Source organism: Acanthopagrus latus, chromosome 22 (assembly GCF_904848185.1).
Source record: "Acanthopagrus latus isolate v.2019 chromosome 22, fAcaLat1.1, whole genome shotgun sequence".
NCBI classification, from domain to species: domain Eukaryota; kingdom Metazoa; phylum Chordata; class Actinopteri; order Spariformes; family Sparidae; genus Acanthopagrus; species Acanthopagrus latus.
Window position 1 is genome coordinate 17,077,563 of NC_051060.1, and position 24,303 is coordinate 17,101,865.

At 41.7% G+C, this 24,303-nt stretch overlaps 1 protein-coding gene across 8 annotated transcripts in view; it reads right to left on the minus strand.

Moving 5' to 3' along the window:
- Nucleotides 1-24,303, minus strand: part of LOC119012713 (estrogen-related receptor gamma-like) — an 86,763-nt gene that overhangs the window by 3,569 nt on the left and 58,891 nt on the right. For 7 of the 8 annotated variants that reach the window (XM_037086761.1, XM_037086760.1, XM_037086757.1 and 4 more), the window contains 5 exons: nt 23,008-23,423; nt 18,149-18,265; nt 6,981-7,091; nt 6,443-6,604; nt 202-471 (listed from right to left, as the gene is read on the minus strand). In XM_037086761.1, the coding sequence (XP_036942656.1) occupies nt 202-471; nt 6,443-6,604; nt 6,981-7,091; nt 18,149-18,265; nt 23,008-23,423 (1,076 nt within the window). Of the gene's footprint in view, nt 1-201; nt 472-6,442; nt 6,605-6,980; nt 7,092-18,148; nt 18,266-18,460; nt 18,465-23,007; nt 23,424-24,303 lie in introns of those variants that run through there. The other variant, XM_037086764.1, reaches the window with a different exon arrangement.

A 24,303-nucleotide genomic window follows, 5' to 3' on the forward strand; every position in this document is an offset into this window, starting at 1 on the left:
CAGAATGTATTCGCAAATGTTGAAGCACATTAACTCTTAACTCTCTCTTTAACAAAAGGCAAAAATTATCTCAAGCAAGTTCTTTGTGGATTTCTTTAGTCTATATCATCTTGTTTCAGCTTTCATTGATGCTGTATTATATGTCATAGAGTGAATGATATTCAAGACTCCATGAAGTGGGATTGAAGAGGTAAACCGTACCTGAGTTGGCGAGGGCGATGGCTTTGAGCGAAACAAACTCCTCCTTCTCCATGCGCAGCTTCTTGTAGCGCCGCACCAGCGGCAGGATGGCGACGTGCAGGTCCAGCAGGCCCGAGATCCTCGCCTGCTCCTCATCCACCACGTAGTCCTCTGCGTACACAATCTCGTCCTCGCAGGGCAGCGAGCGAAACACGATGCTCAGCACCAGTATCTCCATCCAGGCACTCTGCAGTAAACTCATCTGGTCTGCCAGCGAGAGAGTGGAAAAACCTGCAGAATTCAAATGTAAATGTTAGTTTTTGGGGATTTTCTTTCCAGGTACTGCTCGGCACACACACACTTCATAACCACATGACAAGTCATGAGACCGACCCATTAACCTCACTGCTCTGTAATTGGCCGTCTCAAGTATATCCGTATGTTTTATGGGCTGTGTACTGTATATAACGCTGCATAATCCCCAGAGAAGTCCAACATGAAACACAGGCCGATGGCTGTATGCGGTGGCTTAAGAGAAGAATATAAATCAGTCAAGTGTAGAGGCCTTTGAAACATGAGCCAGGGCTGCTCCAACCATCAACCGTCGACAGTCAGACCTTCTGCAGCCAAGTACATGAGCGCATGAGAGACCGATTAGTGAGGACAAATCCACTCGTAAACCTAACCAGCTCTTGTCATGGTGAAGAAGAAAGAATACAAAACAAATAATCTTTTATTGAAAATGAATTGTGGATTTTTCAGTTTTTCATCAATCTTAAATAAGTTGAAAAAACTCACCATCCAGTTACAGTAGACTTCATTCCTCAAACATTTCTATGCTTTCATCAGGTTATTTACTTCATCTGAAGTTAGTCAATCAATCATGTACATTTCCAAGAGCCAATCCTGCATTTATAATTAGGAAAATTAAGGCTGAGTGTATTGGACAAGTGCATCAGTGGAAGAGTTTGCTCAGTGACCTTGGAAAACATATTTGTTGTAATGTTATGCACATTTTTTAAAATTTATAATAATTAAATTTTCTTTTATAGCCACACGACAACGTTACTGAAGTACAAAGGTATGTGCATTATGTAAGTATTAGCTACTGGTTTTATTCATACTAGCTATAGCTACTTAGCTCAGTTAGCATTCCAGCTATTGGCCCAGACTGGGAATTCGGGGCACCAGGGGAGTGTTCGTACTTAATGTATTTTGCAACTAAAACAGTCAAATAACTGTAGTGTAGTAAAAGTAGGATAAATAAAAGTGCATCAGTCGTACTTAAATATTGTACTTAACAGTAATACAGGTGACATAATGGTTCAATGATGGGAAAGATCTTCAGTCCAAGACGAAACAAAAACACACATTTATTACACCTGATAAACACCTTCCTGACTCTTTTGTCTCTCGCTCAACCTTCTGAACTCGAGTTAACAATTCATCCAGGACGTGGAGGTCGTCCCATCAACTCTCGTGTCTAACATTCACAAACACACACGCACACACACACACACACACACACACACCCACATACACACACCACATCAAACAGACGGACATCTGAAAAGACCTCAAGTGCCACAATACCGCTCAGCACTCTATAGTGAATGGGAAGGTGATTGGGATTATTGACCCGGGCCTTGAACCCACCACTCTGCTTACTTAAATCTGAGGTTGTATGGACGGGGAATGGGGCAGGTTGACTTAAAAGGGGTCCTCCTGATGGTTCTTATCAAGCAAATAGAGAAACGACGGGGAGAGAGAGAGAGAATGAGGGAGAGAGAAAAGAGTGCTGGGGGTGTCATTGATTAGTAGATTGTAATCAGTCCACCAAATGCGAAAGGGGGATCGATCCAAGCCTCAGATCTGACAAACAGACAGCTGATGGAGGACATCCGGTACACGTTTAGTTGGGGGTGGGGGGGGTGGTGGAGGGGCTGCGGAATCACTGAATGTAGATACTCAAGGCTGCGTAAGGAACTCGTGAATTTACTCTCCAAGACTCGTTAAAAGACAATTAATGGCTTCAATCCTGTGAGGTGTATTTAGAATAACAAGGGACGATCGATGTCTGTTCTCAAATGTAACATAGGGTCTAGGAAAAGCCAAAATACGTTAAAAAAAGCTTAGTCCAAATAAATCTTATTGTTAATAAATCAGTTTCATATTTCATGCGGGGGGCACCATTTCTTTTGTTACACACTCAATTTTCTGTTTTCAGTTCTCCTTTTCTCTACTCAAGATTCCTCACCCATCTCCTCATTTACTTCATCATCTTTTTTTTTTTTTTTTTTTTTCCCCTAGCATGTTTTTTTCCTTCCACTCAATTTACTCAAGCGTTGGAGTGACTTCTTGGCTCCCCAGGGGTCGCCCCGGAGCTTCAGGTGCGTCGCCCGGAGGTGCCTGAGTTAAGTTTCGCTGTGGAGGGTGATTCCCCCTGATGAAATATCAATATGTCACTCTAGTGATTTACTGCCGTTTGACCAAACATGACACAATATTGAGCAAACTTGGGAATGTGTTTGTCTGTGTCTCTGCAGTGTTCTCCCCTTGTGATGACATAAAGGCACGAATGGAGAGAGGGGATAGCACAGTCTTCCACTGCGCTATAAATAAAAATTAATTATTATATACTGTTCGGCCCTTTGAAGGCTGGATGAGAAATCGAGTAAAAGAGTTTAAAGTTTATAGGCTGTGATGCAAACTGCGTAATATATAGAAAGGTTGTAATGCCTCCATGTTATACCTTTAAAAGTCTTACAGCAGGATGCCAAAAAAAGGCAGATACAGCCCTCTGCCTTTTTTGACAAAGGAACAGCTTTCTATCTTTCTACTACACCCGCCACTGTGAACATGTATGTCCAAGAAAATAAAATATATTTCACAGTGCATAAAACAAACAACTGTTCAATACATTTAAATATGTGATATACAGCTGAGTTAAACACATACAGTTGTGTGTCTCTAGAGTCAGAACTTGAGATGGTGGATGCTTCTATGCTATGCTAGGCTAGTTACCTTTTAGCCAAACTAGTTTACCTGTTTTTTCTCCGTAATGACAGAATTTAGCCACCGTCTTATGCTGGCATGTTTTTTTCCAGTTAAAAAAAAAGTTGTTTTTTTTTTCTAAAAAATTGCCTTCATACAGAAGTAATTCTCAGCAGGATACACAAGGAAAAAAGTTGATGCTGAATGTATTAGCGGAAAGCTTACTGACCTGGTATGACAACTAAAGCATGATAAACATCTTTTAAAGAACTTTTTAGTATCATCTTTATAATGAGTCACTCTTAGCCACTGGGTACAGTAAGGTAAAGAGACTGGTCTTGGTTAAATATGTGCAGCATGACTCAGGTTAATTGACATTTAACTGACAGCACAATCTTCAATTCCTTAACAAAAGTGTTTTTGTTGCTGAAACCAAACCACATGTGGGACTCAAGATACAATCACTGGGCTCCAGTGTTGGAGTCCATCTTCCACCTTTGTAACACATAATAGGAGGATGGTGAATTTGAAACTAAATCCTCCTCACTAAGACTGTAAATCTACATGTAGACTGTACATCTACATGTAACACCCCCTGATGTTGGCAGCCATGCTGAACGACTGTAGGCTACCGTTTGATTTATAACACACCGTGGGACTTTTGTGAATGTTTTTCAGAAAAGCAAAGCTCTCTGGCTGTGCAACAGTACAGTACAGGTACCAATCAGATAAGTAATTGAATCCCTATTCAGTACATGGGAGACTGAGTGGTTGGCAGTGAAGCTTGAAGCTGTCATTGAGAGCTAGGTCTAAAACAGACAGCAGTTCACTCTCTATTCATTTAGTATCATTACAGGCCTCCTAAGAGCCCTAATGGGCCTAATAAAAAGACAGAGGTAATAATGAGACTAGAGGGCCCTATATGAGCAGGAGGAGCAGGAGGAGGGGGAGAGCCAGGGGAGCAAGAGAACAAGGAAGCCAGAGAGTGTGTGTGAAAGATATGATGGTTGAGAGAAAGAGAGATTGTGTGTGTGTGTGTGTGTGTGTGTGTGTGTGTGTGTGTGTGTGTGTGTGTGTGTGCGTGTGTGTGTGTGTGTGGGAAAGAAGAGAGGAAAGGGAAGAAAACTGAGTTAAATACCAGAGGGCGCTGAACGCTGTTGCCTGGAATATAAATCAACACATGTTGTGTGCACTTACATGTCTGAGATGGTGTGTGTGTGTTAACAGCTGCACAAATTAGTGGCCACCTCTGACCTCCTGACACCCGCGGCATGATTCTGTTTCCATTTTTTGTGACAGTGTGTGTAACATCCAATCAGTGGCTGCCTGCAGTGATGAGTTACAGTCATTCTCGCTACAAACACAGGAAACACCATGTCTCCACTGGTCGTGCTCTTGAAGACAAAACGTGTTTTGTTTTGAGAGCCTCTGATATATATTTAGTATAAATGTCTGCTAAAGAAAAGACAAACTTTTGCATATCAACTAGTCCAGCTGTTCACCACAAATATTTAAGCCCTCAAACAGAAGAATCTATCCAGTGTTACATGTTTCCTCGGTCTCCACATGTGCATGCTGAAGGACTTTTACATTAATGGAGCGATCTGCAGTAATGACTCTTATTACCTCATCGTTAAGGCCATTTGCTCAGTGGGCTATGAGTGTAATGGTGGGAGTGGACTGTTAAACTGTAGGGACCCCTTTTGTCTTAATCGTTACTCGGTGACACCCTGACCCAGTGGCCCCGGGTAAAATGTCCCCAGAGTGTCACATGCCCCTTTAATAACTCTGTCAGGTCTGGATTTAGATCTTCGTGGCACACAAGATCAATAGTTAGACATGGAGAATGTAGCAGAGACTGAGGTGTAAATGTCTTGAATTGGTTGCTGTAGCCCTGCAGCTATCATTAAAATGAATAATTTGATTGCAGGTACCCTATTTGGCCTCTTTTTCAAAACAGCAGGTGAGTGAAGATCCTATTGTCCCCGTTAAAGCATTTTCCCGACGCAGCACCTTCACCTCGTACTGTTCACTGATATTCAAACAAAGCCAAGACTCCTAATCAGACCACACAGCTAATATCTGTTTTTAAAGTCAATTCTCTGTCATTTCGAGGGCAGGTTTGGTGTCAGCACACCTTCAAAAACTGCACACTATTTATCCATCTAGATAATTTCTTTGCAGAAATCATGAGCCCCATTCTCAAGATAATCTACAGACCTTATCATGAGCAGTGTCATGTAGGAACCTTATTCTTTCCGTATCAAAGACTGAGCATGTGATCAGGGACAATTGGCTAACTAACTAAGCTCAACAAGACATTTAAAGACGTTATCTTGTGCTCAGAGAAACTGTGATCATCATTTAATGGATCAATTGACAAAATAACTAGCAGTTTATTGATTGTTGCCCCGCTACACTGCAATAAAAATAAATGTTGAATTAAGCTGAATTGGCCATTTGTGAAGTAGTATGTACAAAAATTGCACAACACTTGATTTGATCAATCAGCCTGCGCTGCCTTTAAATGCATTGTGTCTGTTTCAACTGATAGAGACGAAAAGAAAAAGAAGATCTGAGAACATTTGCATAACAAGTCTTATTTAAGAATTCGTCAACAAGGACCGGGGAGGGGCATCCATCAGTATTTGCCTAAATAAATCAATTTCACAATAGGCCCTGTGTAGTATCCTTAAGTAAGTAAGAGGATTGCTTTCCTTAAGTCTGGGATTGAAATGGAATACATTGACATAGGGGCGGATCCTTCCCCCCTCCCCCCCAGACTCTCCCACCCTACCCAGTCAAATCAAAGGTTTCAGCTGCTCTTTATTGATTAGATTTTAGAATATGGGACTAGCTTCTCCCTTAGGTGCAGATGAGTAGCAGATGTTAATTATCCTGTGTGTGTGTGTGTGTGTGTGTGTGTGTGTGTGTGTGTGTGTCAGGGGGGTGTTTATGTGCGTGCAACAGTCAGTGAACTACTTCAGTAATCTCACACTGTATTCGTTTCAGAAAATTAAAGTAGCAATGTGGGCTTACTTCGCTGCTTTACCAACAACAGAAGACGTGTGAATTTGGATTTCATGATTCCAGCGATTAAAACTCAGAAATTACTACATTACATATGTCTATTTCTTTGCAATTTATGAACCAAAACAACTGGTCAGAAAATCCTCTTTATGTGAAGTTGTTAAACTGCCAAATTAAGAGGTTCCAAAAACCATCTCCAAAGCAACACAGTCATTAATTAGCAGTCCTGTCTCTCTACCTGGGATATGTTTTGCCCAGCCGATGATGACAACGAGTTCGCGGTCGGCCAAGTCGCACAGCGTGGTCAGGGCCTTGATGTCTCCGTCGGGCATGGTGGGGTCAGGCATGGCATAGATCTTCTCTGGCTCCACCACCAACAGATGGGAAACGATCTTCGTCACTGGAAGGAGGAAAGGACGGATGCGGAGATGGAGAGAGAGAAATGCAATGTGAGTTCATTTTAAGGTGACAGCATATACAGATACAGAAGGAAATAACAAAAACGTAGGCTGGTTAGTGCCTAAATTATGACAAATAGATGAATAAATAACATATTTTAATTCTTTTCCCCTCATGAGAGTAAAATCTATTTACTTTACACAGCTGCAAGATTGTGCACATTTTCCTCAGCGACATATTTTGCAAAATGACTTTGCTTCTATTCTTCCAAGTCCAAAAATATTTCTATATAGATCTCAAGGCGAGACGTTGCTGCTTTGGTTTAAAAAGAAAAATTCAGCCTTTCTGTAACTCGGAAATCCATCTGTGGGACTCACATGGCTTCTTGGCAGGAGGGGGGATGGTGAGGCCGAGGTAGGCGCTGTTCTCTGCGTCCAACCTCCGTTTGTACTTCTGTCTCCCCCCTCTCACCCGGTCCAGACGCACACCTGCAAAAAAATTAAATCATACATTTAGTAACGGCAGCTAAACCGAGGGAAGGATGTGGATTATTTGGCAAAATAGAATAAAATAGAATGAATCTGAGGAAAAGAGCCCTCATATAATCTTGCACAGATTCAGTGACACTGGGCATTAAACTGATATGAGACTATGTATTTGCATGATGTACATTGTTGCTTTTATTGTTTCTTATATTCTTGTATTTTTTGAAAAATACTTTTAACGTATACCTTGTGTTTTGTTTTAAAAAGTTTGCTGATATATTTAGATTTAGATCAAATGAGACATGTACAGTTTTATGCCATCAAATGTTCTAATATAGCTACAACTAATTAATAATAAAAGCCTCTTTATATATATTTTGCTGAATCATGAATCTCAACATTCATTGTGATATATCAAGTAAAAATAAAACTGATGAGTTTTTCACCAGTATCATACAATGTTTTCTCCAAACATACTGGTACAGTGTATTCCTATCTAATATACCAAGCACATTAAAGTATTCTTTAAAATATCACTGTAATTTACCTCTGTATTAGTCATTATAAAGGGCATATATCATAACTGGGGCTGCTGAGTTTCCTTTTCGTTTTGACCTTTTAAGCAAAAGAGCGTCTGTTCAATACCGCCTTGCTACAGATGTAAGAGAGTAAGTATCTAGTTAGTATACAAACGGACATATCTGGGATTATCTTGAAAGCCGTCTTAGAGGACACTGGCCGCGTCGGACGCACCTTATGTGCTGGATTTACACCCTCGTATTAAAAGTTGTTTGAGCGCCGAGGCAGAGCAAACAGATTTTACATGGTCAAGTGGAATTGAGTCGTGTGAGATTTCCCAGTGACTCATATAAATTCCTTTGATTCCCCTGGAAACAAAAGAATCCGATTAGGATGGTCTTTCAATTTCCTGACACCGACTATCCACTAACCTAATTACCCACCGTGCCCAGAGGGAGCTCATTCTTCCCAGCAAACACAGTGAGATCATTTTATGCCTGGCAGATTGAAGCTAAATCGAGAGCCCCTCTCCGAACACAGCTTTCCATTTGTACGCCTTAAAGTAATCAATAAGCCTCGCAAATAGACTTCTTGCTCTTTGAACACATGTGGATGCGGTTTTAATTAGTCAGTTAAGGCAGCTAGGAGCTGGGTTTTTGCGATAGATGGAGCTTTAGTAGTTGTTCGTACCATTACTCTTGGTTAAGGTAAATTTAAAATTATAAATTGTGCTTCGGGGAAACTGTGTGCATGTACTCCAGATATTAAATCAATCCAATCGCTTCTCTCTATCTAATGACACACATAGGCCAAATAAAGGGATATGCGGTTAGTCAAGGCTTTCACAACAATGAGAGAATATGCTGCAGGAACATATTAAGCAGGTGCATACACTAAATTTACTGTAACATATAAAACTTGTCAGATTGCAAATTGTTGCTGGTGATGTCCCTGACATCTACCAACAAATCCTCACACACACACACACACTGGTTTCCCCTGCTGCAGGGTCATGTGGCTGCAACAAGCGACAAGTGACGAAACAGCCGGAGTTAGAATTCCAAGATCCGCGGGGGCTGTTTGAACTGGAACATCCAACTGGCCCATAATTAATAGACGCTGACAAGAATTAAGAGCTCAGCGCTAACCAGTTTCAGTTTACAGCTTAGCGGCGCTGCAAACAGCCTGAGACCCCGAAGCACAGAGTGCAGAGAGAGTGACAGAGGAGAGGAAGAAAAAAAAAGAGGGTTGGGAGGGAAGTAAGACAGAACAAGCTGCTGATTTTTTTTTTTTTTTTTGGGTGAATGTATCAGTTTTCTGCAAGATCTCTGTTTCGCCCTTTCTCTCTTTCGCTCCCTTTCAGCATCGGGTGTACATCTCTTCCCTGACAGCCCTGCCCGTCCCGGCCAGCGCCTGATCCGACCAGTGCGGGATTATCTCCTCCCCATGTGATACGGCTACAGTACCGAGAATCTGACCACAACAAGACAGCTGGATGAGGCCCCTTGTGGAGGGTGGTGGGGTGGGTGGGTGGTGGTGGTTCGTGTCATCGTCAGCACCACATTCCACACCTCAGGCCCAAAACCACAGTGGCCTCCGTGCTTCAAGACAATCGGGTTCAAGCTTGTGTCTCTGGTAGTGAGGGTGACATGGGGCTCGGGCGGCTGCACGGATCATCTTAAAAGCATTCAGATCCATTTCTTTTTTTTTTTTTTTTACGGGTGCTGGCTGTTCGTAATGCGTGGCAGGCAGAATATGGATGCAGGGGGTAAAGGAGGGTGGGGAATGGGTGGTGGTAGAAATTTGCGTGCTGAATGTTCTCGGTAAGATCACACAGCACAGTACTGTACGCTCATAACTATGAGAGAAGCGGCCTGAGACACAAAGATACTGGCTGACAGTTCATTCTTGAATGTGTGTGTATGTGTGTGGCTGTGGCTGTGTGTGTACATATATATGGAAAGACGATGAGGCATGTTTGTATAGGAGCAATCTTTACGGCCACCTGACCCCGGCTTCCCTTTCACATTCAATATCTTTATTGACTTGCGCAACCTTAAAGCACATTCCTGATTGAAGCGGCGGTGGTTTCCCCTTTATGTGGCTGCCGCTGTGTGTGCATCGTGTCATGTGGATTTATTTTTTTTCTTTTATGCATTTTTCTTTTATTTGGATCACTGTTCATTTTAACAAAGTAATTGCAAATCCTCTTTTTTATGTCCATATAAAAGAAGACAATTTAAAAATTATACAGGCAAGGTTTGTAGCGATGGATTTTTTAATCAAGTCCCACAAACACAATGTTGTAATAAATTAGCATTTGTCATTTTATTTATTTCTTTAAAAAAAAGACCTACAAGTTTTCTTCTTCATACAGCTAAATTCTGGAACTATTAAATTCTATGAAACTTGTATTTATTTATCTTTAGGTTGGCCTACAAATATTGGCACAAAAGATGCTGCAATAATCCAATAAAATACCAACCATATATTCATTTTTGTTTAAGTTATAGCATGTGTCTCCACACTGATGTTAAAACACTCCGATTCTCAGCTGAAGTACAGGCAACCTGACTCCCGTGTCCTCAGCGGATACCAGTCTGCACACTGTGTAAATGAAACTTTTCATTGAAAAATTAAAAGAGCTTCATTCAAGCCTAAAGAAACAAACTGATCTTAAAGGACAACACAGTTTCATACTGTTATACTTTGTTTATATGTGGCAGACCCTGCCACCTTTCTATCTTCAGATAGTGTTCTGGGGATGTTATTTTCCTCTGAGAAGAGCTTTTCTGTTCAGTTATGGAAAAGATAAATATTTCTGGGTTTGTATTATTACTTCATTAATACTGTAATTATGATCTTCTCCAAAAACTACATAGCGCCCCTTTAAGCGAAAAGAAGGATATCTAATAAATTGTGCTTAAAGAATAAAAACAGTCAAGAAAAAAAAAATAGGAATAACAATAAAAAATAAAATAACAAAAAAAAGTTCCCAAGCCAAACAGATTTATTCATTCTATGCAGTCGAACCCATAAGGAACAGATTTAATCACATGTACATCGAGTTTGTGTGTGACCATATGAACATGTGCGTGTGTATGTGCGTGTATCCCACGCAACTATTTTCAGCCCCCTCACCTGTCAGAGGCGCTTCTTTCTAGAGAATGTGTCAGAATTGGCTGGCCGGCTAACGCTGCCAAAGGGAGATTAGGAGCTCCCTATTTTAGCTGGGAAAAATCAGAGGGATGCAGCGTGCGCCCCCCCTCCTACACGCTCGCTCGCCCTTTACAAGGCGCAGGGACCTTGTCCTTCCAGAGCTACTTCTGAGGGCCGAGCCTGCAAAAGAGCTAAAGGCATTGGATAGCTTGTGTTTGATTGTGCAGAATCTGGGTGGGCTGCACAGAGAGAGAGGGATAGACAGAGGGTGACTGGAGGAAGGAGGGGGGGGTCTGTTTCAGGATGGCGTCCCACCTGCTCTAACCCCCGACGGGCTGACAAGACAAAACTGGAGTTGTTCTCCCATAACTGCGCACACTGGCGTCGCTCTCTTTATCATGTTTTACACTTTTCATAAATCTGAGCCGGCGTGTCCACAAGGGGTATTACTGTGAATTACTGAGCCACACTGACCACAAATGTGCCTGTAATCGAAAACATCTGCACGGCTGGAGATGCCCGGGTCGATTCAGGATCCCTGGTGTATTGATGCAGCAGACGTTCGGTTTGTGGGGTTCACACAAATTGTCGGAGCGACGGAAAGAGACAAAGACATACAGTAGACGGAGACGGAGCCAGCAGTGGGGAACATGCTCCTCAAGGTCCGATTCCATGTCACTTGTCAGGGGGGTGATATACATTTGGCATGTGTGTACATGAATGCATGTTGTGTGTGTGTATCGGAGGGTTGCAAAGAGGTCAGCGCTTCGCTAAATCCCTGTCTTCAGAGGAACACGTGTTAGCCTCCGTGTCTGATCTATCACCTGCCAGACAGTGAGGACAGGCCAGCGCAGAGCCTCTGGGTGGGCGCTGACTCTCAGCTGCAGTCTGCCAGCTACATCTGACACCCCAAAACGCAAACAAGGCCCCGTACATGTGCCGTTAGACAGACAAGTTTGCGCTACAAGTACAAATGAAGAGGCGAAGGGGTCAGAGGGCATTCTGTCCTAACACTTTTAGAGTTATCAGCGCATTTAGATACTTGCATTTAACATGAAGCCCTTGTGTTAGACATCAAAATATGCAGAAAAATCACAGCTCTCTGTAAATGTGCGTGAAGGTTATTTGACCCTAATGCTGAAGAGGTTGAGTCTGATTGTTAAAAATTCTCATAATTAAAGTAAATATGAGTTTACTCATGTGGGCAAAATTGTTTTGGGCCTTTACAAAAGTCTTGAGTTCATGAAAGCAGCTAAATATTTGAATTAAGTAGTGGATACATATAAAATAAATGTCTAAAAATTGAATTTGTAATATATATGCCTGCCAAACTGTATCTGCCTTTAGACACATGCTGCTTAAATGTACCGCCTAATACTTCAAAAGCACCCATACTGTACAGACTTTTGCTTTATTTTGATGATGTAATCTTAGTGTATGGATTGGTTTCTGATCCAAGCCTATTGATTGGAAAGGGACCTGACAGTCTGTGATATTGGATATGGCTTTACTAATCTTTTGTGTATGTGGCTGGAGGAAAATAAGGCTGTAACGTTACCCCGGTAGCCACGTTCACTCAGGAAAGACTGCTGATCCCTATCTGTGGTCGGCCGAGGGCGAGACAGCGGTGTAGGTTGCCAAAATAGTCTGGCAGCTTGTGTTCATCCACCACATTACAGCAGAGTCAGAAAATCCCCACAAGCAAAGAATACGCCGCAGAAACACTGAGCAAACACTAAAACCAGCAAGCATCGACTTCAGAGGAGCAAAAAGGCTGAAGTGTCCTTTATTGAAATTGTAAAAGTGACAGAGATTCAGTGGGCAAACAGAGGTTGTGTGTTGCTGTTTCAACGGGACATGTTTTTATAAACATGCTAATTTGCCAACATGACGATGTGATTACCTGATCAAAGAACCAATGCGTATTTTCCCACAGCGATAAAACTACGAAATTCTTAAAATAAATCTTTCTTCTTGGGCTAAATATAACAAAAATGACTCAAACCACACAGTGAAAGAATGCTAATTTGGTCCAGAAAATTCCTGCATCATTTAACACCATACAGTAATGCTATGGAGATATTAGCACCGCTATTAGCTGCGGGCACTGAATCCTGGCAGTAGGCACTGACACCATACCTTCCGCGAGTTGTAATTACGTGAGAGTTTTTCCATTGGACCTGTGACCTTTTATCAGCCTCAGCTGGACATTTAAGGGGTCAGTGGTTTCCTCAAACAGCCGCCTGCCTCTACCTTCCACCCAGCTCGTGCAGGCGCTCTGCTGTGGCACACCAGTGAAGCCACATCTAGAAAGAAGCCTGTCATCAACACTATTTTTTTCCCATCAGTCTCTTAAATTTTCCTCTCAGACACAAGATATAAAATTAAAATTCTCATCACAAAAACTGGTCACTCACACTCTAATATGAAGCATATGAGGATAAATTGTGAAACGTTTAGTGATCTTACAGACATATTTTGTTTCTCATGTGTCTCGTAGAACGAGTTTAGTATTGTGACTGTAGCCATCTTGTTTTTTTTTTAGCCAGAGATATTGCGACTGGATCACAATCAGAGCCCAACATTCCGTGCTATCGCAAGGAAGCCACATCCAAAAGCAAACCCTGCTTTATCGTCTATTTTAATCCTCATGAGGCCATAATTTTACAACAAGAACATCATGCTGTGTTAAAGAAGACCCCACACTACGGATTGAGACTCATTTGGTGACTGACTACTAAAGGAATAAAATAGGTGAGAAGTAGGCTCATTTTCTCATAATCTTACATACAATCTGACTTCTTTTTGAAACCAGTGGAGAAAGAATGCAGGTTTAATGGACACTTTTCAAACTGGCTTCACTTTTCAGACCAGAAAGCTCTGTGCATCGTCAACAGTGAGAGAGAGAAAGAGTTATATCGACCTCCACTGGAGTCCAAACACACCTGAAGCCACTGAACAGGGTTTTGAGAACTGAAGTCAGCTGATTAGCGGCAGGTGTTACAGGGAGGAGGGGTCTCCCCTGCCCACCAATGGTGCTGGTCTATAACCGCAGCAGCTGGCACTTTATAATTCAGGATGGCATGCTTAGAGAGGAGCTTAGAGGGTCCTGGTGGAAATATTAAGACAATTTTAGAACGACTGATCACATAAGTTCTCCGCAGTGTGAGGCATTTCTTATGATACTGCCGCGCGGTGACAAGAGCGGAGGAGAGGAGTTTATACATTGTTCGATTTATGAGGAAATACTCTCAAATGTTAATATATTGGTCAATATGTGTATGCTAATGTGGAATAGAGGACATCTGAATTGATATTACACTATGTGATTATTCCTTTTCCATGACCGGCCCTTGGCCACTTGTTATACGGTGATCTCATTACATGAAGTAGGGCAAGCCGCTGTCCCCCCACTGATTCTATGATCAAAGCCCCCCCAAGTCTGTAAGAGGCCGCGCCACGGCACTACGCCACCATTAAATGTCCTTTTTCCTTTTAATTGAATGCCATTACTTTCAGAGAATCACCTACTGTGCCACATGTCGCGGTGGCTGTGATGCTGCGTCTCAGGAGCGGCAGGCGGTGGAGGCTACGGCGTCAAATTCCCCCTCACACACACACACAGACACACACACACTGACCGTCCACATCATCGGCTTAGCTCGGCCCGCCACAGACAATACCCTGCCGTTTTTCCTCTAAGCATGCGCTAATAGTTTCAGCTTTATTTCCGAAGCAACGTTGTTTTTTCTGGCCGGGAGTCAAAGCCCGGGTGTGAGATATTTGGGCCAGGATGAAGACATCAAGTGTGGGGTGCAAGTATAAATAGTGTTGCAATGGCTATACAGTTGACGGCCCCTTGATTCTGCGAGGAACAAACACAGCTACGTCAGTAAATAGTGGAGCTGTATTAGTGGAAGTGAACCAAGAGCCTGACATACAATCTTGTGTTACCAGCACAGATTGCAGTTAACTGCTGTCGGGTTCTATTATGAGACGTGTTTGGTGTTGGCAGGACACAACAAAACTGTGTGACCACGATTTTATTTTAGGATATTTACAACTGTTGTGTCTCTAAGTGGAGCCTATAAACAAATTCTTTAAACACTCCTTTTTATGTGCGGATATATATCAAACAATCAGTGCGAACGGCTGCGGGCTGACCTCCAGAACTTTAATTTGTCTTTAAACTGGGATACCATGTTGTACTTAGAGGAGTCTTACGCTGGTCCTAATGTAGTTAATGTCAAGTATTGTCCTTTTGAGTAAGTGTTCAATTCAAGACACAACTACGATGCTAGAATTTGTCAACAAAACTCTAAGTGTGTGTTGAACCCTTCTTTTTTTGTGTCTCTTCTGTTGGTAGCATTTTCTACAATGAATATGTAAACAGGAAGTATGGGAGTCACTTAGTTGGCCTACACACCTTGAGCCCTGAGCAAATTGGCACCATTAAAAGTATGCTGAATGAGCTATTAGCAGTCCCTGATTGCAATGCACCCTTGAATGTAGAAGCAACTATCACTGGACTACTTTGACACTGGAGAAAACTTAAAAAACATGATGATTGTCAAGGAAATTCTTTAATTATAAGGTATCTAGGTATCTTTGTTATGCTAAATTAAAAAAAAAATATGATCATTAATTTGTGTTCAGATTGTACTTAGTTATGACTCCAAGAAGGAAAACTTTTTTTTTTTTTCTATGTGTCACAATCACTGCTGCAGCTCCAGCGGCTGATAAGGGGGTCAAATCAATATCCAAACTACTGTGACTAACTTTCTGTTACTGTTTACTGGTCCCTTTCTGCAAAACAGCTCTGCATATTTCCTTGTTTCCTATGTTCTTTTCTCACATGTTCTGTATGACAGTAGTACTTCTACTCAAACTGTTTTGTGACTAAAGTAGTTGTCTTGTATCAAACTCCAAGACTCACAGTTTAAAAATGTCTTATCTACAGTTGTGTGCCAGTTAAATAATTAACATTGAATTCAACAAATAGATGACTCAAAATACTTTGATTACCAGGCCTCAGAACTGGCACCAGACTTGAAGGTTATACTGCCACAATAATAAAGCGTGCATCGAATCATTCATACAATAACCTACTGCTTCTGCTTGAACTGTGAGTGTTGACTTCTAAGTATAAATATAATATATAATATGATAAATCTCACCAGCATGAAAAAATGTTTCAGTCACTGTTTATTTTTGTTTTTACTGCTTTTTTGTCGTGGTCTTATGAACAATGTATTATATTTATTTTTATAGTATTATAAAAATAAGCTCATGTTTGTTATATTTGGTGTCACAGACCAAAATTTCTTTAAAAAAATAAGACATTTTCCAGGGGACTGGTTTCAGAAAAGTGATATAAAAATGGAGAAAAAGTCCCAGTTCAGCGATGGAAGTATAATACTCTCTACAAAAGCATGACTTACAGATGGACTCTCTGCACCAGTTATTCTATCTAAACACACAAATGCAAAATAACAAACAAAGAAAGCTCACTCTTTCCCTGAACAAAAAAAAAAAAATCTATCGTCTATATTTTCCCTCTGTACTCCCAAAGGTCCCTCACTGGAGGAGAAACAACACATGCAGGAAGTGAGGTGGGATGTTCGGAAAGCATTTAGTGGATCAATACGCCATGCGAGGGGAGGGGAAGGGAGACAGACAGACAGAGAGGGTGAGGGAGGGAGGGAGGGAGAGGGAGAGAGACACCCAGAGCCCAGGGGAGAGGGAAGTCTTGGGGGAACAGCCTGTGCTTTTCAGGAGTACTGTTACACTTCTCAGTCGGTCTTGGTAGGAACATCCAGCTCAGCAGCTTTTTTCAAGCTGTCTGAGTTAAACGCCGCGCGGCTCGGCCGTGTGAGGAGAGGTAAGTAAGGCTCGTGGGTGATGTCACCGGTGTCTCCCCGAGGCCACAGCTGGCTTTAATATCTGATTACTGACCAGTCTTATGGCCCCCAGTAAGACTGTTCAACTGTATTCGATTCGCTGGCACAAGAAATTTTTTTTTATATTTGCTCCTGAGCTCAAGCTCGAGACAAAACTTTTTTATTTCTTAATATAAGTATAACACTAAATGATAGAGCTTCATTTGTTAACTGGGGTTGTATTAATCAACACAGCAAACAAAACTCAATTATTTTAAACTATTTTGAAGTTTCATGGAAACACCTTATGAAAACAATCATATAAGAATTAAACATGGTGAGTTAATAATCTAAATTAAAGTTAAAAGATATTGTACTGTTAACAAACATGACAATGCTTTAAATAACATTAATTAAGCATTTGTTTATTTTAAAGTTGCAGCTGATGTTTATAATACGCTGTAAAAAGCTAATCAATTCAGTGTAAGTCATCTATAAACAATATTTAATGCTGTTATTAAGTTGCAAGTGATGTTTATAAACCCTTACAATCACATAATAAATCTTTAAAAAAGCATTTTATTGTTTATCAATAGAGCCTGGATGACCCTGAATTTTGTGGCTGATGCTGATTCAGATATTAAGTTCAACATTAAACTTAAATGACATCAGTTCACCAAAACGCCCTTAACTTCCTGGGAATTTAATGATTCTAAATTATCAAAAGCATATTTTTCTTCTAAAAAAAGAGTTTTCATATTAGCAAACATCTAAGCAGATGCTAATATATATGTGGGAGGCCAATAACAGGGTCATAATATTGAGCAACTGCTATTTATCGGTCAGGCTCTATCAGTGAAATAACTAATGACCAAAGTTTAACTTACTATAAATTATTGTTTATTAATATTGGTTATTATATTGTTGCCCGAAAATGCAGGAAGAAAGGAAGTGCAATTTCATGATTACCTTACCTCTTTTTGTCTTTTGAATCCTAAATTCATGTTAAAGTGATAAAATCTATTATTTCTTTTTTTAAAATATTTTTTTGGGCATTTTTCTGGCTTTATTGACAGAATAGCTGAAGAGTGTGATAAGAAACAGGGTAAGAGAGGGGGAGTGACACGCAGCAAAGGGACCCGGGCCGGGAGTCGAACCCGGGTCCGCTGCAGAGCCTCAGCACATGAGTCGCACGACCAGCTAAGCGGCGCCCCGATAAAATCTATTATTTTCTTAAAAAAAAAAAAAGTCACTAAACACTGAAAACTGTTCCTACAGTGAATTGTTCATAATGTTTGTTTCTTCTAAAATCCAAAGACAGAGACAAGCTAACATACTTTGTGTGTGATATTTGAGCTAAACAATACATGTTTTGTCAAAATAGCTGCCATGTCACATTCTTGCTAAATCAACAAATCAATTGTTTCAGCACTGAAGTTGAAACTACAAATAAGAAAAACATAAACAGACAAAATTAGACTGATAATAAAAATGTGTCCTCACCTTCTTTCAACATGCCAACTTTAAGACATTTCATGAAGCGGCAGGCCTGGCACGACTTGCGTCTCCTCTTGGTGATCTCACATTCGTTGGTGGCTGGACAGCTGTATTCAATGTTCCCTGAAGAGGATCAGAAAAACATGTCATTGATTCTTTGAGCATAAAAAGATGCACATCAACAAACAGAGGGAAAATAATTTCAGAACTGCTGCATGGAAAAGGAGCCCCTGTCGGAAACGGTAAACAACAGGCACAGAAAAACAGTGAACTACACAACATATATGTGTGCATATACACACACATACACCAACACACCTGTCCCAAGGTGACCCCGTGTGACACTCCTGAAGGAGAGGAGGCTTTAGTGGCATTTTGATGGGACATGTAAAAAGCACCTCCCCGCCCCGGAGTCCCACCCCCATTCTGATTCACAGATAAATTAGGTTCATTAATGCAGAGCGTCCTCTGTGTGAACGCTCAGCACGACCCCGTCCAGCCCATCCTTCTTCACCTAAAGGATGATGGGAAAGCTGCCCTCCCTCAACAACACAAGGGCTAAGAGACGGACGCACAGCCGAGCGCTCTGCATAATGTTTCTCCGGTAAAAAAACCAACAGACTCACCATATCATGTAGCAAAGCTCGATGTATTATTCAAGTCCGTCTGGGCAGTTGTTGGCTCACTATGGAAATATTTCCTATGCAATTTAATCACTCGGCTCCAAAAAAAGCCAGAAACGCAGACATATTGAATCTGCTGCCATGTAACCACTGCCCGTATTTCCTCAACAAGTTCCGCTTAACATCTTTTTTATTCGGATTCATTACGCTGTCGCCTCAGAAGTTGACGTGTCCCCAAGAATCCAATGACAAATCCTCTTTTTCCAAGTCCCTTGATTGAATGTTTAAACAATGTCCCGTAAGTCCAGTGATGTATTAATGGTACCTAAAAACAGCAAACCAGGTGTTGTCTGAAGCAGATCTGCCAGAGCTACATCCCCAACCCCCCCCTTCAACACACACACACACACACTCACAATCCCCTGTTGGTCAAGGAGAAGGTGCCAACATTTGTCAGGATCCCTGGCATCGACGCTGCCAGCCGGGTCACATGCACAGTGAGGGGCTTGGGGCACCACGCCAGGATGTTGGCACGGGCTGCTGCTGGTTTCAGGGAGTCTTTTAAACTGAGAGGCGAAATACACATACTACGAACGGACTGTATACAGAACGTATTATACTATATGTGAACTGTCTTCTTGATGTGCACTGATGGACCTCAATGTAACGTACAACATAAATTCACACGAGCAAGACAAAAAAGTACAACACCTTTTAATCAAACTGAGGGAGGATGGCTGTCATGCTTTGGGTTTTTGATTAGTCATTTCCTGTTTTATTTTGTAGAACTCACCCTCATTTGTCACTTCCTTTCTTTGTCCTCTTCCTGCCTTTTTTCTTGCATACAGCTGTGTATCGTTCGTTTGAGTTTGCTCCTTGTGTTTCATCACCGTTTTAGGTTTTGTTCCCCGTCACATTTTGGTTTGTTCTTTGCTTTTGCACTGACAGTTTTTTCTTGTATTCTCTTTTTTGCCTTTTCTGATGCCAGCCATTTTTTGACTGCATTAACATTTTACTGGCACTGGCTCATTTTACGTCTCTTACCTGCCTTCCACTCTATCTGCTCTTGAGGTCACATGACACGAGGCTCTGTTGTACGAGGCCAAGAGGGATGTGCATGTTCTTTTTAAAAAAAATATACTTTGTGTATGGTTTATTAAATTTGTAACGCATGTTTAAACACTAAAAACTGAAAATATTTAAAAATGAATCTTATTTGTCACAGTACACTGCAGTAACAGTAGGAGGTAGTTACTATATTGTACATTAGCTGATATTCCAAAAAGTCAGCAGGATTTTTCTAACTGATTTTGGCCGATCGCTGAAGCTGATACCAATATACGCACATATTTTTTACCCCCGCTCTATTAAGGAGAACATCACATTCATCCTTTTCAAAACAAACATTAACTGAGCTAAATAAGACTCTACTTAGTTGAAGCTTCATGTTGCATGCATTCACGTTAACGAAAGCATCATCTTATCAGCAGTAAAGGTCATTTTGGGTCGATACCAATGAAGGGCCCATATAATTCTGCACCCTTACTTTTACATTATATAAAGTTCACCGAGTTAGTGTCTGAATTCTGAGTGTGAAAAGTATCTGCTATATAGAAAAGGAGCTCTGTCCATAGCGTGTACACAACTGTTTTCTAACAATCCCACAATGCAATGCATCCTGTGCAACAATACCGTACTCCTGACACACAATGACGATGATCCCAAAGTGCCCAGAATCACAATGTACTCCTCACTGTGGAGAGAAACTACTGAGTGTCTTTCATTTATTCATGAACATATTTAGTGGTAATGCAAAAAAGAAAAATACAACACGGAGGACTTTCATCAGGTTAGAAAAGGTCACATTCATCTAATATTTCTATGATAATTTAAGGAAACATTTCATACCTGAATGGATCAAAAATAACCTCTGTGTGTGTGTGTGTGTGTGTGTGTGTGTGTGGGGGGGGGGGCTGCATTAGGGGTCCACAATAGTCTTAAATTGCCTACCTCTAAAAGCTCACTGTCGGCATACCCTCTTAGTTAATCAGGTCCTGTGTCCACCTTTATTTCTCAAAGGACATTTCAACCACTCTAATATCCTTCCTTAACCTCTCTTATTTTCCCTCTAAATTTTGATATATTGTTATGCCATGCTATTATCCACGCGCTCATCTCCACTCAAGCTGGACCTCTCCTTGTCCTCCTCCTTTACCGAGGCCGGGACCCCCCTTCCTGATTACCATTCCATTAAAGCGGCTTCTCCTTTCAGAGAATGACCACGTCCCCCTGTCCCTTGTCCCTCTGCCTTTTATTTGGAGGACTCCTCAGCATCTCTCTCTCTCTCTCTCTCTCTCTCTCCCCTTCCTCTGTTATTGCCCCTGATAACACGTGCCTGAGCTTCTAATTGGCGCCCCATCTCCTCCTACCCCTCCTTGTGGGTGTGGGCTGGAGGGGCCCGGGGGCAAAGAACAGATCCACACCTCCCACCCTCCTTCCTCGACTTTCTCCCAATGAAATGCCTGGTTCTTAATTACAGTCACCCAACACTGATTGTTATTGACTGAAACTCCCGCGGCTCAGGACGAATGACGGACAGATTAGGTTCATTATGGGCCTGTCCTCCACGAAGGAGAGCAAGAGGAGGAAGAAGAAGAAGAAGAGGGGAGATCTGTGCAAGACAGCACAAAGTCACACATGAACACTTTTAACAGCCTTCACTGTGTTACTGGTCAGACTTGGATGCAGCCTTTAAATCACACAGAATTTAACATCAACAGGTATTCAAAATGTGGCTAAGATTGTAAAGTAAGTTTGAATTCTGTCTGTTTAACAATGTTTGAACTGATGTTTGCACATTTTCAGGATTACCTGAAGAATATTATCTTATGTTGAATGAATGAAACACTGACTTGAACCAGAAATCAGAAATATTGAATCAACCAGAAAGAAACACTGTGGCTGTCGTTTCTCAAACAAAATGGTTGCTTTTATATTTATACGTATCTAAAAACGCCTTATTGTATATTTATTTTGCATTTAAACTATATTTTTCACAACAAACACTTGCTGACATCTGGCTTTTGTCTTCAATGTGAACTTCTACAATGGTCATTCCCACGTAACTCTGCAGCAGTCAGGGGTATTTGTTGGCTCCAACTCTAATCAGCTGTGATGGAAACGTGACACCCAGATGGACATGCAAATTTCAGTCCCTCTTCTGGCGGCATGCTATGACGCACATTGAAGTTTCCGGACGTTGCCGTGTAAATACACACATACACATCCGTCTTAATTCAAGCAGGTCACGACACACTGTTCAGTCTGTGTTGAGTTTGAAAGAGAAACTAAAGTAAAAGTAAATCCATATTTAAAAAAACCTTCTTATACAAAAATTTTGGTGTAAAAGTGGATTAAGAAATTTAACTTTTAGTTTTATCCTTTCTGCTTCTCAACCTTCCATAAACATCAACTTGTCAGTGAGAGGACTCTGTCTTCTTTGTATGTCAATACAGCTGAGTTTACCATGAGCATCTGTGCAGGAATTGTTAGACTTAAAAGGAAACAAGTCAATTAAGTCACTGCTTTGATACCAGAAACAGGAAGATATAACATCTGTAAAGTGTGTTGGGCTGCAGTGAAGCACAAACATTAATTACAGAGAGCGTCTGAAAGCTTTCCACAGAGGACCACGTGAAGTAACTATGGTTTTTGCCACAAACAGTAAAACTATAAAAAGGGTTCCAGAGGAGTTTAAAAATAAAACATTTAGTTTCTCAAATGTACCTGACATGAAATGGCTAAGGCCTCCTTGACCTGCTGTCTGACTCCATGTCTACAGACTACATTCTGCATCTGAGTCTCTCAGTATATCAGTCCAAGTGATTATTCTGGAACAGCTCCCACACATGGCACAGTTGATGCCAGACATACAATTTTGCATGCAGACGCATCAAAAAAAATCACAACCCAGAACAGATTTACAGTCTGGGCCTAATGCCTGCTGTAGACTCTCGTAATCACTACCTTGTATTAGTCCCGTAAGAGCAGAGGCTTGGATACGAGCACTGAGGAGCACGTGGGACGCATAACAACGTCATCAAGTCAATATGCTTTCCTGGCAATCACAATTGTCATCTGAAATGAAGGGTCAGGGTCAACATAGAACCACCTGAGAGTGTACAGACATGCGAGATCAGATCAGGTGAGCCAGTGAAAGCTGTAAGAAGAAGCAGGAAATACCTTGTATCGTCCTTTTGAAAAAGGCTTTGCAGGCCTCACAGGAGGCCACCCCGTAGTGGTACCCTGAGGCGATGTCGCCACACACCAGGCACAGCCTCTTGGGAATGGCGTTGAGCATGTACTCGCACTTGATTGGCGAATCGTCTACCACGCCGCCGGAGCACTCCTCATAGCGTCTTAGGCAGGCGGCGCCACCTCCGAGCATGCCTGGGTTGAACATTGGTGGAGAGTCGAGGGCGTGTGAGTGTCTGCCGCTGCCGTTGATGTAGCCGCCGCTGGCGTCGGAGTTGCCGCTGGGACTGTGGTGACTGCCGGTGTCTACTAGTGAAGAAGAAGGACTGGAAGGCTCGGTTTTGACGTAAGAACCACAGCTTGAGGACAGGTGTCGGTCCTCAGAGGGCATTCTGGTTAACAACCTGGATGAAACACACACAGGGTGAGAGCTGCAGTTAGCAAATATATAGTCAAAACCTGGGAACAAGTGAGTTACTGGAAGGATTAAAAGTGACATGACAAAACCTGGAAATCAAAGACAAAATGAACCAAATAGTGACAGGATTACTTCAGATAATCCAAAGACCTTATTGTGAGCAGTTTCATGTAGGAACTATTTTTCGGCAACCAAACCACAACCACATCTTCTCACCACACTGACAGAAGCTTACGTCTACTCATGGACGCGAGGGTAGTCACGGGCTTGAGTAGATGCAGGCTTCCTTCTGTGCGGTGATACTGAGAGAAAATGGTTCCTACATGAATCTGCTCAACGAAGTCTGTAGATTATCTTGAGTAACCAGGTCATGATTTCTGAAAAAAAGACATTTCTGAAAATAATCAAAGATTTTCCAGAGACACAAAGAGCCTCGCATGACAGTAAATGTACGGCGAGGAAACTGCAGTATCAAGGGAATTATCACCACTAAAAAAGTCTGACAAGATGTACTGAGCGTTGTGTTTCCTCCATCATCGCCTGAACGTCCTGCGAAGAGATTCATCAGCTGTGATGGAGCGTGCCGGCTCGTCTGAGTTTGATAGATTATGTTACAGACACAACCATTTATGTGTTGGAATGCCAGGTGATATACTACAGCAGCTTATTTCTCTCAGGCAAAATGGTAACTAACGACCATGTCAACAGATGCCCCATACATCTTGCAAACAATGCCCACAATTGGTCGGCTGCCAGGAGTAAATGAATGAATGAAACTTCAGAAGGCTGTTAATGGACACAGAGAGGTGTTACACTCAGCATATGGAGGATCATGGGTAATACATGACCCAATCAATAGTCCCGGT